The 13,918-nt window shown below is 41.3% G+C and overlaps 1 protein-coding gene across 6 annotated transcripts in view; it reads right to left on the bottom strand.

Moving 5' to 3' along the window:
* Positions 1-1,915: 1,915 nt before the first annotated feature.
* CC2D2A (coiled-coil and C2 domain containing 2A) overlaps positions 1,916-13,918 on the bottom strand; it is a 131,191-nt gene continuing 119,188 nt past the window's right edge. For all 6 annotated transcript variants that reach the window (XM_024993645.2, XM_024993649.2, XM_024993647.2 and 3 more), the window contains 4 exons: positions 9,516-9,638; positions 4,793-4,851; positions 3,796-3,970; positions 1,916-2,244 (listed from right to left, as the gene is read on the bottom strand). In XM_024993645.2, the coding sequence (XP_024849413.1) occupies positions 2,056-2,244; positions 3,796-3,970; positions 4,793-4,851; positions 9,516-9,638 (546 nt within the window). In that variant the 3' untranslated portion in view covers positions 1,916-2,055. The remainder of the gene's footprint in view (positions 2,245-3,795; positions 3,971-4,792; positions 4,852-9,515; positions 9,639-13,918) is intronic.

Below are 13,918 nucleotides of genomic sequence, written 5' to 3'. Positions count from 1 at the left end.
GATCTGGTGTCTCATGGGGTCTCTTTCTGGTTTGTTGATAGACATCTCATTGTATCCATGCATGGTGTAGAAGTGAAGTAAATTCTCCTGTCTGTTGTTAGAGCACTAAATTCAAACTTGAGGGGTCTATCCTGAGTGCTCTATAACCTAATTACCCTCCCTGGATACCTCTTTTTCTGAAATTGAAGTAAAGTTGATTTACAGTATTGTTAATTTCAGATGAATAGTGTATTTTAGGTTTTTACAAGATAATATAGTTCTTTGTGCTGTACAGTGGGTCTTTGTTCTTCATCTGTTTTATATGTAGTAGGGTGTATCTGCTAATCTTGTATTCCTAATTTATCCCTCTCTCCCTTCCCATTTTGTAACCATAAGTTTGGTTTCTGTGTCTGTGAGTCTGTTTCTGCTTTGTAAATAAGTTCATTTGTTTTATTTTTTAGATTCTACATATAAGTGGTATATTTGTCTTTGTTTGATAATCTCAAGGTTCATCCATGTTGCCACAAAGGGCAACATTTCATCCTTTTTTAATGACTGAGTAATATTCCACTGTCTGTGTGTACCACATCTTTTTTATCCATTCATATGTTGGTGGACATTTAGGTTGTTGCCATGTCAGGGCTATTGTGAATAGTGCTTCTGTGAACATAAGTGGGCATGTATCTTTTCAAATTAGAGTTTTCATCTCTTTTGGGGATTGCTGGATCATATGATAACTTTACCTTTTTTTTTTTAGAGAACCTCTATAGTAGCTTCACCAATTTGTATCTCACACTGTAGGAGGGTTCCATATTCTCCACACCCTCTCCAGCATTAACTTACAGGCTTTTGGATGATGGCCATTCTGACCTGTGTGAGGTGGTCCCTCACTGTATTTTCGATTTACATTTCTCTTACAACTAGAGATATTGAGCATCTCATCATGTGCCTGTTTGTCATCTGTATGTCTTCTTTGAAGAAATGTCTTATTTAGGTCTTCTGCCCACTTTTTGATTAGATTGGTTTTTTGATACTGAGCTGTATGAGCTGTTTTGTAGATTTTAGAAATTAAGCCCTTGTTGTTTATGCCGTTTGCAGATGTTTTCTTGCAGTCCATAGGTTGTCTTTTTGGTTTTTTTAATGGTTTCCTTTGTTGTGCAAAATCTTGTAAGTTTGATTAGGTCCCATTTGTTTATTTTTTATTTCTTTTGTGTTGGGTGACTGATCTAAGAAAAAATTGCTATGATTTAAATCAGAAAACCTTGTTTTCTTCTAGGAGTTTTATGGTGTCATGTCTTAGATTGAGTCTTTAAACCATTTTGAGTTTATTTTTGTTCACAGTGTGAGTATGTGTGCAAAATTCATTGACTTCCGTGATGCTAACCAGCTTTCCCAGCACCACTTGCTGAAGTGACTGTCTTTCTCCATTGTATATCCTTGCCTTCTTTGCTGAGGATCAGTTGTCCAAAGGTGTGTGGGTTTATTTCTGGGCTCTGTTCTGTTCTGTTGATCTATATGTGTGTTTTTGTGCCAGTACCATGCTGTTTTGATTACTGTGCTTTTACAGTGTTGTCTGAAGTCTGGGAGGACTGCTACTCCTGCTTTGATTTTGTCCTCAGGATTACTTTGGCAATCCTGGGTCTTTTGAGGTTGCATAGAAATTTTAGGATTATTTGTTTCAGTTCTATGAAAAATGTCAAGGGTAATTTGATAGTGAGCACCTTAAATCTATAGATTGCTTTGAGCAGTATGGCTATTTTAACAATATTAATTCTTCTATCTAAGTGCACAGGATATCTTACTGGCAAAGAAGAAGATCATTCCCAGTAGAAGGTGAGCCAAGTGTGAAAGCGTAGAACTATAAAGGTCATAGGAACTCTGAGTTGTCAAAGTTGAATTTAGGGTCAGAGTGGCAGAGACAAGGCAGACTACTAAATTTGCACATTTTGAAAATCATGATAATTTTATTTCATTATTTGCAAGTATTTTCTTTCCTCTGACAGATCAAGAGCACTTAAAAAATATTCTCACATCTTAATTATAAATTTTACATGATATAAAACATACAGGGAAGTATTATCTATTTCGTATAAGGGAGGCAACGTAGATCCAGACAGACAAAACATTTCTGGGGTATGGGTGGACATACACAGCTAAAGCAAATTCAACATTAGGAGCGTCAATATTATGTACTCCAGTGCTGTACACAGCTTCAATCAAAGGCTTCACCTCAGAGTATGGCATGTGAAGGGGGAATCCAGAGAACTGCAGGAAAACAAAACAACCAACATTTTAATCATTATTGAATGTGAAGTTTTCACTGTATTTTCCCCCTAATTAAGTATGTGCAGTTCTAAGTAGGAAGTCTTCCTTTTGGGTCTTAAAGTCATTTATTTAGCTTTGTTTTTCCATTCAGCTATATATTAGCATTATAGAAAATGGAGAGAGGCTAAGTGTTTTAATTGCTAACATACTGACTTGATGTTTAAGATACCTGTTAATCACCCAGCCACCCTCCACTGTTCCCTTCCTTCTTCCTCATAGCCCCGAGTTTTCATAGAAAGAAACCCATGCAGTACCAGGAACCTAGGGTAGATGAACACATTCTACCTGGCCTCAGTGTTGATCTACAGGAAAGAGGGTATGTGATCTGGGGAACTTGTAAGGAGTAATGGCATACAGATGTTCTCTGCTGCTTAGAGCAAGGTGTGTCCCTTTGTGAGCCGTACCAGGAACTATTCCAGCCCATGTGTGTCCATATATGAGTGCTACCAGGAACTATTCCTGTGCTCCCATGAGGAAAACCAGTCTGTGGATGATGCCATCACATGGAGGAGGGCAGAGTGGGAAGACGTACAGACGTGGTATAGCCCCAATAGCTACTCACCCCTAAAATTTGTTAATGCTCATGCTTGTTTGAAATAAGTTTTCTGTTACTTGAAAGCATCGCAGCTGAAACCTAGCCTTAGAAGTCAAAGGGTAAGTTTTAGTCACTGAATAGAATTAAACATCCAACTTGGGACCTTCCTGGTGGTCCTGTGGTTAAGAATCCGCCTGCCAACGCAGAGGACATGGATTTGTCCCTGGTCCGGGAGGATCCCACATGCTGTGGGGAACTAAGCCCGTGCACCACAACTACTCAGCTCACGCGCCTAGTGCCTGTGCTCTGCACCCAGAGAAACCACTGCGATGAGAAGTCCATGCGTCGCAGCTAGAGTGGCCCTTGCTTGCTGCAACTAGAGAAAGCTCATGTGCAGCAACAAAGACCCCGTGCAGCCAGAAGTAAAATGAAATAGATTTAAAAAATGTCCAGCTTGGTTTCATACTGTTGACCAATGAAGCTTACTGTTTCAGTTTGCCACTGCTTTCTAGGTTTCAGTATCCAGCTATAGGGTACGAACACACAGCACTACTGACAGCAGAGAATATATATTGCCTAGTAAGGAGAATTTTTCTTAGCAACAAAAAGCAATCAGAATAAAGTCATATCCTTAAAGTCTGCTCAAGAATGGTTGGCTTTACCTTTATGCTCAGTTGAGTCTAACATGATTTAGCCAGACATTTTCATTTTATGTAATACTCTTGTGATTTTATAAAAGATATTTTTCATAGGACCCTCCTACAAAAAAATGGTGATATTTCTGTTATATAGAGACGTTTTGCTATTTAATGGTGGGTTCATTCTTGAGCTATGAACTTTTAATCACATTTTTTAGTCTCTGCTGCTTCATCTATATAGTTTGGGAAGTAATCTAGACACTTTGATTCCAAAGCCCATCGTACCAAGCAGTTTCCAATTTGAAATGGACTGCTTACCCTGTAGTCTCCTAGCTGTTTGAGCAGTTCTGCTCTGTGGTCGTCCTCCACGTCTTCTTGGTTCCTTTCTAAGAGAGGCAAGAAGTGACGCAGCATGGAGGTGCAGTATCTGTTCCACCGAGTCAGATGGCGCGGCCGCCAGTCCATGATTTTTTCTTTTAGTATTTTTTCAATCCTGTTTATGGAAAAAAAAAAAAAAAAAACAACTCCTTTTTTTGGGGTTGACTTGACTTTTCCCTCATAAACAGAAGTACCAAAAATAGCATTTTGAAACTTTGAGAAGAAACAAGATTTTTTTTTTTTTCCAGCAATTAGTTGTTCTCAGAATCTCATAACTTTATTTTAAATTTGGAGTTGAGAGTAAATTGGTGTTTTTTAGTAATAATACCATAAAAGGCTCACTGTGATCTTGTACAATTTGACATGCACCTCTTCCTGTGGCCTGAGACAGCAGAAAGGACATATAGGCTTTGGAACTGGGAAGGTCTGGCTGGGCTCAGAAGCCCCTTAAACACCTGACAAGTACGGGGACCTCTCTGAGCCTTGTGAAACTGGAAAAATAAAAGTTCTGTTTTACAGGGTTCATGATTAGGATTATGGGCCTCAAACGGGCTCTTACCAGCCATCTTATTAAGTAGCTGAAGTTTAGAAAGTAGCTGAAGTTCACTGAACCACTGATGGGACAAAATGGGCCTATTTAAGCCCAGGATTGTGAGATTACTGCACGGGACCCATGCATGCATGCTGTTGAACTCTAATCTGGGGGGAAGTTTCTGGAGAAACTTCACTGGTGGTGACTTCAGTGGTGGACTTCACTGCCCTGTGGCTCGCACCATGCTGATGCCAGAGCCTTGGGATTTAGAGGCCACATTGGAACTTTGTAAACACAAATTAAAGTTTAATTGCCGTTCACACTGATCCAGGCTGAGAACTGTTTCGTTTGACAGTAACACTCCTAGTGACAGACGGCATGTGGATTTATGGGTTATCATGTGACCTGTCTTGCAGTTCAGCTGCAGCCACCTTGTCTGTGCGCTGGTAAATAAGCTCTTCTGGCTATAAAAGAAAAAAAAACAGTTGAGAAATTTTTTAGGAATCAGTTTATTTTAATAGCTGTACATCCTTCTCTAATTTTTTTTTAATTATGCACTCTTCATTGAGTTAGGATAATATCGCAGATGCCAGTGTACCCAAGATCTACTTTTAAGTAAAGCATCACAAATAAATTACAGTGCTGTGTAGTTCTTTCTCAGTTTTCTTACCCTTTCTCTCACAGAAGTAACCACAATCTGAATTTGTTTTTTTCAGCACTCTTTCATTCAACATGTATTGAAGACCTATTGTGTGTCAGACACTTAAACAGGTGAAGAGGATGTAGCCCGTATGAACAGAATCCCTGCTCTTGCGGTGTTTACGTTATAGTCAGTGCAGACAGGCAAATTAGAGAACTGTGTTTGTGATTTAACTACAGATATACATATCCCTAAACAGTATACTATATTGCTTTTCACTTTTCTAAACTTTAGTAATTTTATCCTGTGAACATATAATTTTCCCTTTTAACATATTTAGAGAGGATAGCAAATACGTATTTTCAGTGTGCTTAACTAAGATTCATAAATATGGATCCATTTGTGTAATTACTATAAAATACTCCACTATATATACACCATAATTTACCCCTTCTGTCCTTCCAGTCCTTAGGCTTCTGCAAACAATTCTCCTATGCAAACTTTTACGTTACCTTGTATCTATGAAGAATTTCTCTACAGTGATTTTGCTTAAAACGTTTTTTGGAAAGATTTGATCCACAGCAAAGAATACATTTTATATTACACAGTTTGTATATATCACACTGGGACCACAACCTTGTCTAACTCACTGAAACTAAGCCATGCCCGTGGGGCCACCCAAGACGGGCGGGTCATGGTGGAGAGGTCTGACAGAATGTGGTCCACTGGAGAAGGGAATGGCAAACCACTTCAGTATTCTTGCCTTGAGAACCCCATGAACAGTATGAAAAGGCAAAATGATAGGATACTGAAGGAGGAACTTCCCAGGTCAGTAGGTGCCCAATATGCTACTGGAGATCAGTGGAGAAATAACTCCAGGAAGAATGAAGGGATGGAGCCAAAGCAAAAACAATACCCAGCTGTGGATGTGACTGGTGATAGAAGCAAGGTCCGATGCTGTAAAGAGCAATATTGCATATGAACCTGGAATGTCAGGTCCATGAATCAAGGCAAATTGAAAGTGGCAACAAGAGATAGCAAGAGTGAATGTCAACATTCTAGGAATCAGCGAACTGAAATGGACTGGTTGGGTGAATTTAACTCAGATGACCATTATATCTACTACTGCGGGCAGGAATCCCTCAGAAGAAATGGAGTAGCCATCATGGTCAACAAAAGAGTCCTAAATGCAGTACTTGGATGCAATCTCAAAAACGACAGAATGATCTCTGTTCGTTTCCAAGGCAAACCATTCAGTGTCACAGTAATCCAAGTCTATGCCCCAACCAGTAACGCTGAAGAAGCTGAAGTTGAACGGTTCTATGAAGACCTACAAGACCTTTTAGAACTAACACCCCAAAAAGATGTCCTTTTCATTATAGGGGACTGGAATGCAAAAGTAGGAAGTCAAGAAACACCTGGAGTAACAGGCAAATTTACCTTGGAATACGGAATGAAGCAGGGCAAAGACTAATAGAGTTCTGCCAAGAAAATGCACTGGTCATAGCAACACCCTCTTCCATCAACACAAGAGAAGACTCTACACATGGACATCACCAGATGGTCAACACTGAAATCAGATTGATTACATTCTTTGCAGCCAAAGATGGAGAAGCTTTATACAGTCAACAAAAACAAGACCAGGAGCTGACTGTGGCTCAGATCATGAACTCCTTCTTGCCAAATTCAGACTTAAATTGAAGAAAGTAGGGAAAACCACTAGACCATTCAGGTATGACCTAAATCAAATCCCTTATGATTATATAGTGGAAGTGAGAAATAGATTTAAAGGCCTAGATCTGATAGATAGAGTGCCTGATGAGCTATGGAATGAGGTTCGTGACATTGTACAGGAGATGGGGATCAAGATCATCCCCATGGAAAAGAAATGCAAAAAAGCAAAATGGCTGTCTGGGGAGGCCTTACAAATAGCTGTGAAAAGAAGAGAAGTGAAAAGCAAAGGAGAAAAGGAAAGATATAAACATCTGAATGCAGAGTTCCAAAGAATAACAAGAAGAGATAAGAAAGCCTTCTTCAGCGATCAATGCAAAGAAATAGAGGAAAACAACAGAATGGGAAAGACTAGAGATCTCTTCAAGAAAATCAGAGATACCAAAGGAATATTTCATGCAAAGATGGGCTCGATAAAGGACAGAAATGGTATGGACCTAACAGAAGCGGAAGATATTAAGAAGAGATGGCAAGAATACACAGAAGAAGTGTACAAAAAAGCTCTTCACAACCCAGATAATTATGATGGTATGATCACTGACCTAGAGCCAGACATCCTGGAATGTGAAGTCAAGTGGGCCTTAGAAAGCATCATTACGAACAAAGCTAGTGGAGGTGATAGAATTCCATTTGAGCTATTCCAAATCCTGAAAGATGATGCTGTGGAAGTGCTGCACTCAATATGCCAGCAAATTTGGAAAACTCAGCAGTGGCCACAGGACTGGAAAAGGTCAGTTTTCATTCCAATCCCAAAGAAAGGCAATGCCAAAGAATGCTCAAACTACCACACAATTGTACTCATCTCACACGCTAGTAAAGTAATGCTCAAAATTCTCCAAGCCAGGCCTCAGCAATACATGAACCGTGAACTTCCTGACGTTCAAGCTGGTTTTAGAAAAGGCAGAGGAACCAGAGATCAAATTGCCAACATCCGCTGGATCATGGAAAAAGCAAGAGAGTTTCAGAAAAACATCTATTTCTGCTTTACTGACTATGCCAAAGCCTTTGACTGTGTGGATCACAATAAACTGTGGAAAATTCTGAAAGAGATGGGAATACCAGACCACCTGATCTGCCCCTTGAGAAATCTGTATGCAGGTCAGGAAGCAACAGTTAGAACTGGACATGGAACAACGGACTGGTTCCAAATAGGAAAAGGAGTACATCAAGGTTGTATATTGTCACCCTGTTTATTTAACTTCTATGCAGAGTACATCATGAGAAATGCTAGACTGGAAGAAACACAAGCTGGAATCAAGATTGCCGGGAGAAATATCAATCACCTCAGATATGCAGATGACACCACCCTTATGGCAGAAAGTGAAGAGGAACTCAAAAGCCTCTTGATGAAAGTGAAAGTGGAGAGTGAAAAAGTTGGCTTAACGCTCAACATTCAGAAAACTAAGATCATGGCATCTGGTCCCATCACTTCATGGCAAATAGATGGGGAAACAGTGGAAACAGTGTCAGACTTTATTTTTGGGGGCTCCAAAATCACGGCAGATGGTGACTGCAGCCATGAAATTAAAAGACACTTACTCCTTGGAAGGAAAGTTATGACCAACCTAGATAGCATATTCAAAAGCAGAGACATTACTTTGCCAGCAAAGGTTCGTCTAGCCAAGGCTATGGTTTTTCCTGTGGTCATGTATGGATGTGAGAGTTGGACTGTGAAGAAGGCTGAGCGCCGAAGAATTGATGCTTTTGAACTGTAGTGTTGGAGAAGACTCTTGAGAGTCCCTTGGACTGCAAAGAGATCCAACCAGTCCATTCTGAAGGAGATCAGCCCTGGGTGTTCTTTGGAAGCAATGATGCTAAAGCTGAAACTCTAGTACTTTGGCCACCTCATGCGACGAGTTGACTCATTGGAAAAGACTCTGATGCTGGGAGGGATTGGGGGGCGAGAGGAGAAGGGGACAACAGAGGATGAGATGGCTGGATGGCATCACTGACTCGATGGACGTGAGTCTGAGTGAACTCTGGGAGTTGGTGATGGACAGGCAGGCCTGGTGTGCTGGGATTCATGGGGTCGCAAAGAGTCGGACACGACTGAGCGACTGAACTGAACTGAACTGATAACTATCAAATTTAAAGTTTTCATAATACATCTCAGGCTTGCTATTTATAATCTAATAATGTCCAGGACCCTCTAAATTAATGAGTCCATCCTGGATCATGCCCCGAACTTTGATTTCATGTTTCAACATGAAACATGTGATGAAGTTAATTTATTGAATTGAGACCAGCATCTGAAAAATTAAATGAAATATATTTTGTGGCATTTTTTTAGATCACAGGACTCTGTATCTAATTTATTCTTTTATGTATGTATAGTGGTTCATCATATGATGGTCTGTTTCTTATTGGGAATTAGCCTTAACTAAGTTTGAAAATGAAGAATTATCCTAGACTAAATACCTAGGAGTGGAATTAAGGATCAAAAAATATCTGGCTACCCAGTATAACGATGTCAAATTCCTCCCTTTCTTTGTCTGCATTTGAAAGTAAAAGTATTAGTTGTTCAGTCGTGTCTGACTCTTTTGCAACCCCATGGACTGTAGCCCACCAGGCTCCTCTGTCTGTGGGAATCCCCAGGCAAGAACACTGGAGTAGATTGCTATTTCCTTCTCCAGGGGATCTTCCCAAACCAGGGATTGAACCCACATCTCCTCCATTGCCGGCAGGTTGTTTACTATCTGAACCACCAGGGAAGACCTGTCTGTCTACATTTAATTGTTAATAAAAACATATACATACCTGAACACTGGAAAGGCCAGGATATGGAAGACTTCTTGAAAAGAAAGATTTCCATAGCTTGGGCTTGGTGACATCAAAATTTATCCGTAGTGGGGAATCATATTGTTGAATATTAAACCAAATCTAAAAAAGACAAGACTACATTAGTGTATATGGTGGCAGATGTATGTGTATACACGTGTGAGTGTTTGAGAGAGGCAGCAGAGAGACAGCAAGACGACACACTGCTTGCCCATTTTTTGTCATGTTTTGATTCTTAACACCGACAAGCATTTTACAATCAGTGGCATCACGTAGTTGCCATGGGCCATTTCTTTACATTTTTGTATACCTGCAGTCGAGGTGGACCTTACTATTGAATGTAGATTGCTGAAATAAGGTAGTTCCTGGTGATTAGAAACTTACCTCCTCTATAAAAGTGGAATAATAGTACTTACCTCATAAGATTAAGCGAGTTAATTTATTTACGTCTTTAGAACAATGCCTAGTACATACTAAGTCCTCAGGAGCTGTTAGCTATTTTATTACTACTGTTTGTATTTATTGTTGTTTGTCTCACTAGACTGAGATGTTTCCCTGAGGACTTCTGTCCCGTGCTGTATTCACCACTGCGTCATTAGTGTCTGGCACAGCTCCTGGTTGGCATGTGATAGGCATGACTACCTACCTGTAACTGTGCGCCTGAGTGGTGAATTTGTCCCATTCAACATAATCGTCAAGCATCTTATATCTAGGCTCAGTTCTAATACAGTCGTGGATAAAGTTGTAAATGAAACAGAGTTTCTACCGGCACGTAGTAGCTAATGAGAAGACAGTGCAGACAAACAGATAGATGGGATATCAGACGATACGTGGCGTGGGAGAGAGTATCACTGGCCCAGTTCTGCACCCCTGCCTATACCTACAGCCTCTGCCCTGTTACTTGGCAGTTGTTGTTTAGTCACTAAGTTGTGCCCAACTCTTTTGTGACCCCATGGACTGTAGCCGTCAAGGTACCTCTGTCCATGGGATTCTCCAGGCAAGAATACTTGAGTGGGTTGCCATTTCCTTCTCTAGGGGGTCTTTCCGACCCAGGGCCTGAACCTGCATCTCCTGCATTAGCAGGTGGATTCTTTACCACTGAGCCACCCAGGAAGCCCGCCACTAAAAGGGTAGAAATTAGAAATGTATTTCCTTGGCTCTTGACTTGTGCTAAGTAGAGAGGCATAGTGTGACCGATGGTGTCACTATTCTGTGTCCCAGCCCCCAGAGAAGCTCTGCATGTTCCTACTTGCCCTCTTGTGCCCCCGCTGACTGTCATTGCCCCAAGTCCCAGAATAAAAACGCATGAAGCAGGGCGCTCCCAGCCTTGTCAGCAGAACCATCCTGGCTGGCTGACGGGTCCATGAGAATAACGGTCTGAAGCCATTTAGTTTGAGGATGAGCTTTTAGTGCTTTGTTGTGGCAATAGTTAAACTTAACATGGGTTATAGAGAAAGCTATGCAGTAAGAGGTGAGATTGGGGGCTAGGCAAGAATGGCAACCCACTCCAGTATTCTTGCCTGGAGAATCCCTGGACAGGGTCGCAGAGTCGGACATAAGTGACTACACACGCACACGCACACACACACACACACGGATGTTTTCACTGGAGAGAGCATGAAGTGAGGGGAGAATTAAGCTGTCTGGTAAGGGGAAGGGTCATCCATGCAGAGGAGATAGCAAATGCAAAGCGCGTTTGAGGGACAGCAAAGAGAACAAGGTGACTTCAGAGGAGTGAGCACGTAGAAGCAAGAAAGGGATCAGGGAAGATGCGGCCAGGCAGGTGTCAGGTCGTGGAAGCCTTGGGGCCACTGTAAAGGTTCAGGCTCTGACTTTGGCCTGAGCCAAGAAGTCACTGGAGTATTTTAAGCAGAGGGATGAAAATCTGCCTTCTGTTTTAACAGGAATATTATTTGCTCTGGAGATTAGACAGGGATAGGGGCAAGTAGTTTTAAGAAGGCAAGGTTTTTAAGAACTACAGTCTGGCTGTAGGGTAGGGAATGTGCAGAAAAGCAGTCGGAAATAGCACTGGGAAGAGAGCTGAAGTCAGATTAGAATCCAAGGTGAGACGTTTATTCTTCAATTTATATACAGTGAGGTGCCTTCAGTACTTTCTGAGCCATCGCACGAGGAAAGCTGAACACTCGGAAATAACCAGGCATCAGAGGACCAAACGATGGACTGAGCTGGAGACAGATTATTTACTTGGCTATTTATAGTAATGCAGGACGAAATAATAATGACACGACCTGGAAAACAGAAGGGGCGGTATCTGTATCATTTGGTACTAATATCTGTTAATAGGATTGAAGTAGGAAGTAGGGGAGGGGGAAACTCAAGGACAGTTACGGGGTTTGAATCTGAGTGCCTGACCTCTGTAGAAGTGGGAGGGCCAGGAGGAGGGGCTGTTTTCAGAGATAAAGGAAAAATGACTTGAGTTCTGGATGTCCTGAGTTTGAGATTTTGATCAGCACCTCGGTGTCTAGCAAACAGTTGAAGATTCAGGTTCCAAAGATTCCTGGGCTAGTGATAGAATTATGACTTTTTTTTTTGCCAGGATAAACTAGATAGAGCTATAATGAATAGTAAGTGTGGTTCTGCAAGAAATCTAAATATAGAATTTTCAGGAAAATCTACTTTCAAAGTGTGGAAAGAAAAGTTAGTGGCAGAAACCTGAGAAGCTGTTGCAGAGAAATGAAAACCAACAGTCCTTTACTAGTAAACCAAGGATGGTCAAGTGTTTTTTTTTTTTTTTTCATGAAGAGGTGATTAGTTGTGTCATGTGCCATAGAAAAGAAGTGAGTGAGGAGAATAAACCACTGGACTTATTTATCCATTAGTAAGACAATGGTACTTCTCAGAGTTTAATTCTGTAGGCTGATTAGGGAAGAGGACTAGATTATAGAGGATTGAAGTCTGAGAAGGAGAAAAGGGCATCGGGGATGAGATGGCTGGATGGCATCACTGATGCAATGGATATGAACTTGGGCAAACTCCGGGAGTTGGTGATGGACAGCGAGGCCTGGTGTGCTGCAGTCCATGGGGTCGCAAAGAGTCGGACACGACTGGGCGACTTAACAACAGCAATAAAGTCTGAGAAAGTGGAAGCAGGGCATATAAATAGAATTTAAAGAATTTTGGAAGGAAGAGAAGGAGGGGCAGTGGTAGTTTAGGGTATAGCTGGGTTGGGAGAAGCATATCTACAGAGAATGACAGAGAAAACTTAACAGAGGCAAGTGTTGGAGCGGGAGTGGAAACACAAACATGGATGGAAAGGACTGACTTCTTGGCAGAGGAGTGAAGGAGGAGAAAGCCTGGCAGTCTCTTAAGGAGGTGGTGGAGCAGAGGCAGCGGAGGTTCAGAGGGCCGGACCCAGAAAGTGAGCCTCGGGCGGGTCCTCTGGAGGGTGACTGAGGCTTCGAGCAGGTTCCCTCCCAGCCGCTGCCGGCACCCTGAGCCACTGCTGTCCGTCTTGACAGAAGAGGAGGAAAGGCTTCTTTCTTGCTCACAGCACTTGGCTTGATGTGAATTGGTCAGCCATACGGTAATTGTTTTGAGAGCTAGTAATTCTGACAGAGAATGGAATTCTTCGAAGGCTTTTCCAGTACCCACTGACTCTGCCTGACTACTAATATGACCTTAAAGTGCTTCTCTACATGTAGATGGAGCTTAGCAGATCATCTGTGATTATCCCTATGCTTTTAATTAAAAACAGTACCATGCACACGGGATGCTGCACTTCTCTTTTCACACTTGTGGTTAATAATAGTTACTGTTTGCTGAATCCCTGTGGCAGACAGGTACTTTGCTGGGTGCTCAGCGTGTCTTATCTCTACTCCTGGTAGTAACCCGTAGACCAGAGGCCTTCACAGCAGGGAGCACATCACAGTGACATGGGAAGAAATTTTAGACCCTCTAATTATCTCTCTTTAAGAAAGATATGTCTTCTCTGTGTAATGTAAATAATGTATTGATACATAAGTAAGTATATAATTTACAAATAAGAATACATATATTGGGGCTACCTGTTGAAATGATTCTTCTGAATCATTTTAGTAGTCAGTTCAGAGATTCCTAAGGTAGATGATGATCATAAAAACAGTCACAGGAGCCAACACGGGGTTGCTACTGTGTGATAGTTGCTTTGTATTGATTATCTCATTTACTACTCACAACTACTCTGTAGTTACTAGCAAATACCTTCATTTAACCAGGGAAGAAACTGATGCTGTTTAAGATTAAGAAACTTTCCTAAGCATACACAACTGGTAAACATTGACATTGGAGTTTAAACTCAGGCAGTGAGATCTAATAACTCATGTTTTTAACCAGTGCCTTATGGAGTACCTTTGCTTGACACTATCTTTAATTACCAATACCAA

Source organism: Bos taurus, chromosome 6, assembly GCF_002263795.3.
Source record: "Bos taurus isolate L1 Dominette 01449 registration number 42190680 breed Hereford chromosome 6, ARS-UCD2.0, whole genome shotgun sequence".
Classification (NCBI taxonomy): Eukaryota; Metazoa; Chordata; class Mammalia; order Artiodactyla; family Bovidae; genus Bos; species Bos taurus.
This window is presented reverse-complemented; position numbering and strand designations above follow the sequence as displayed.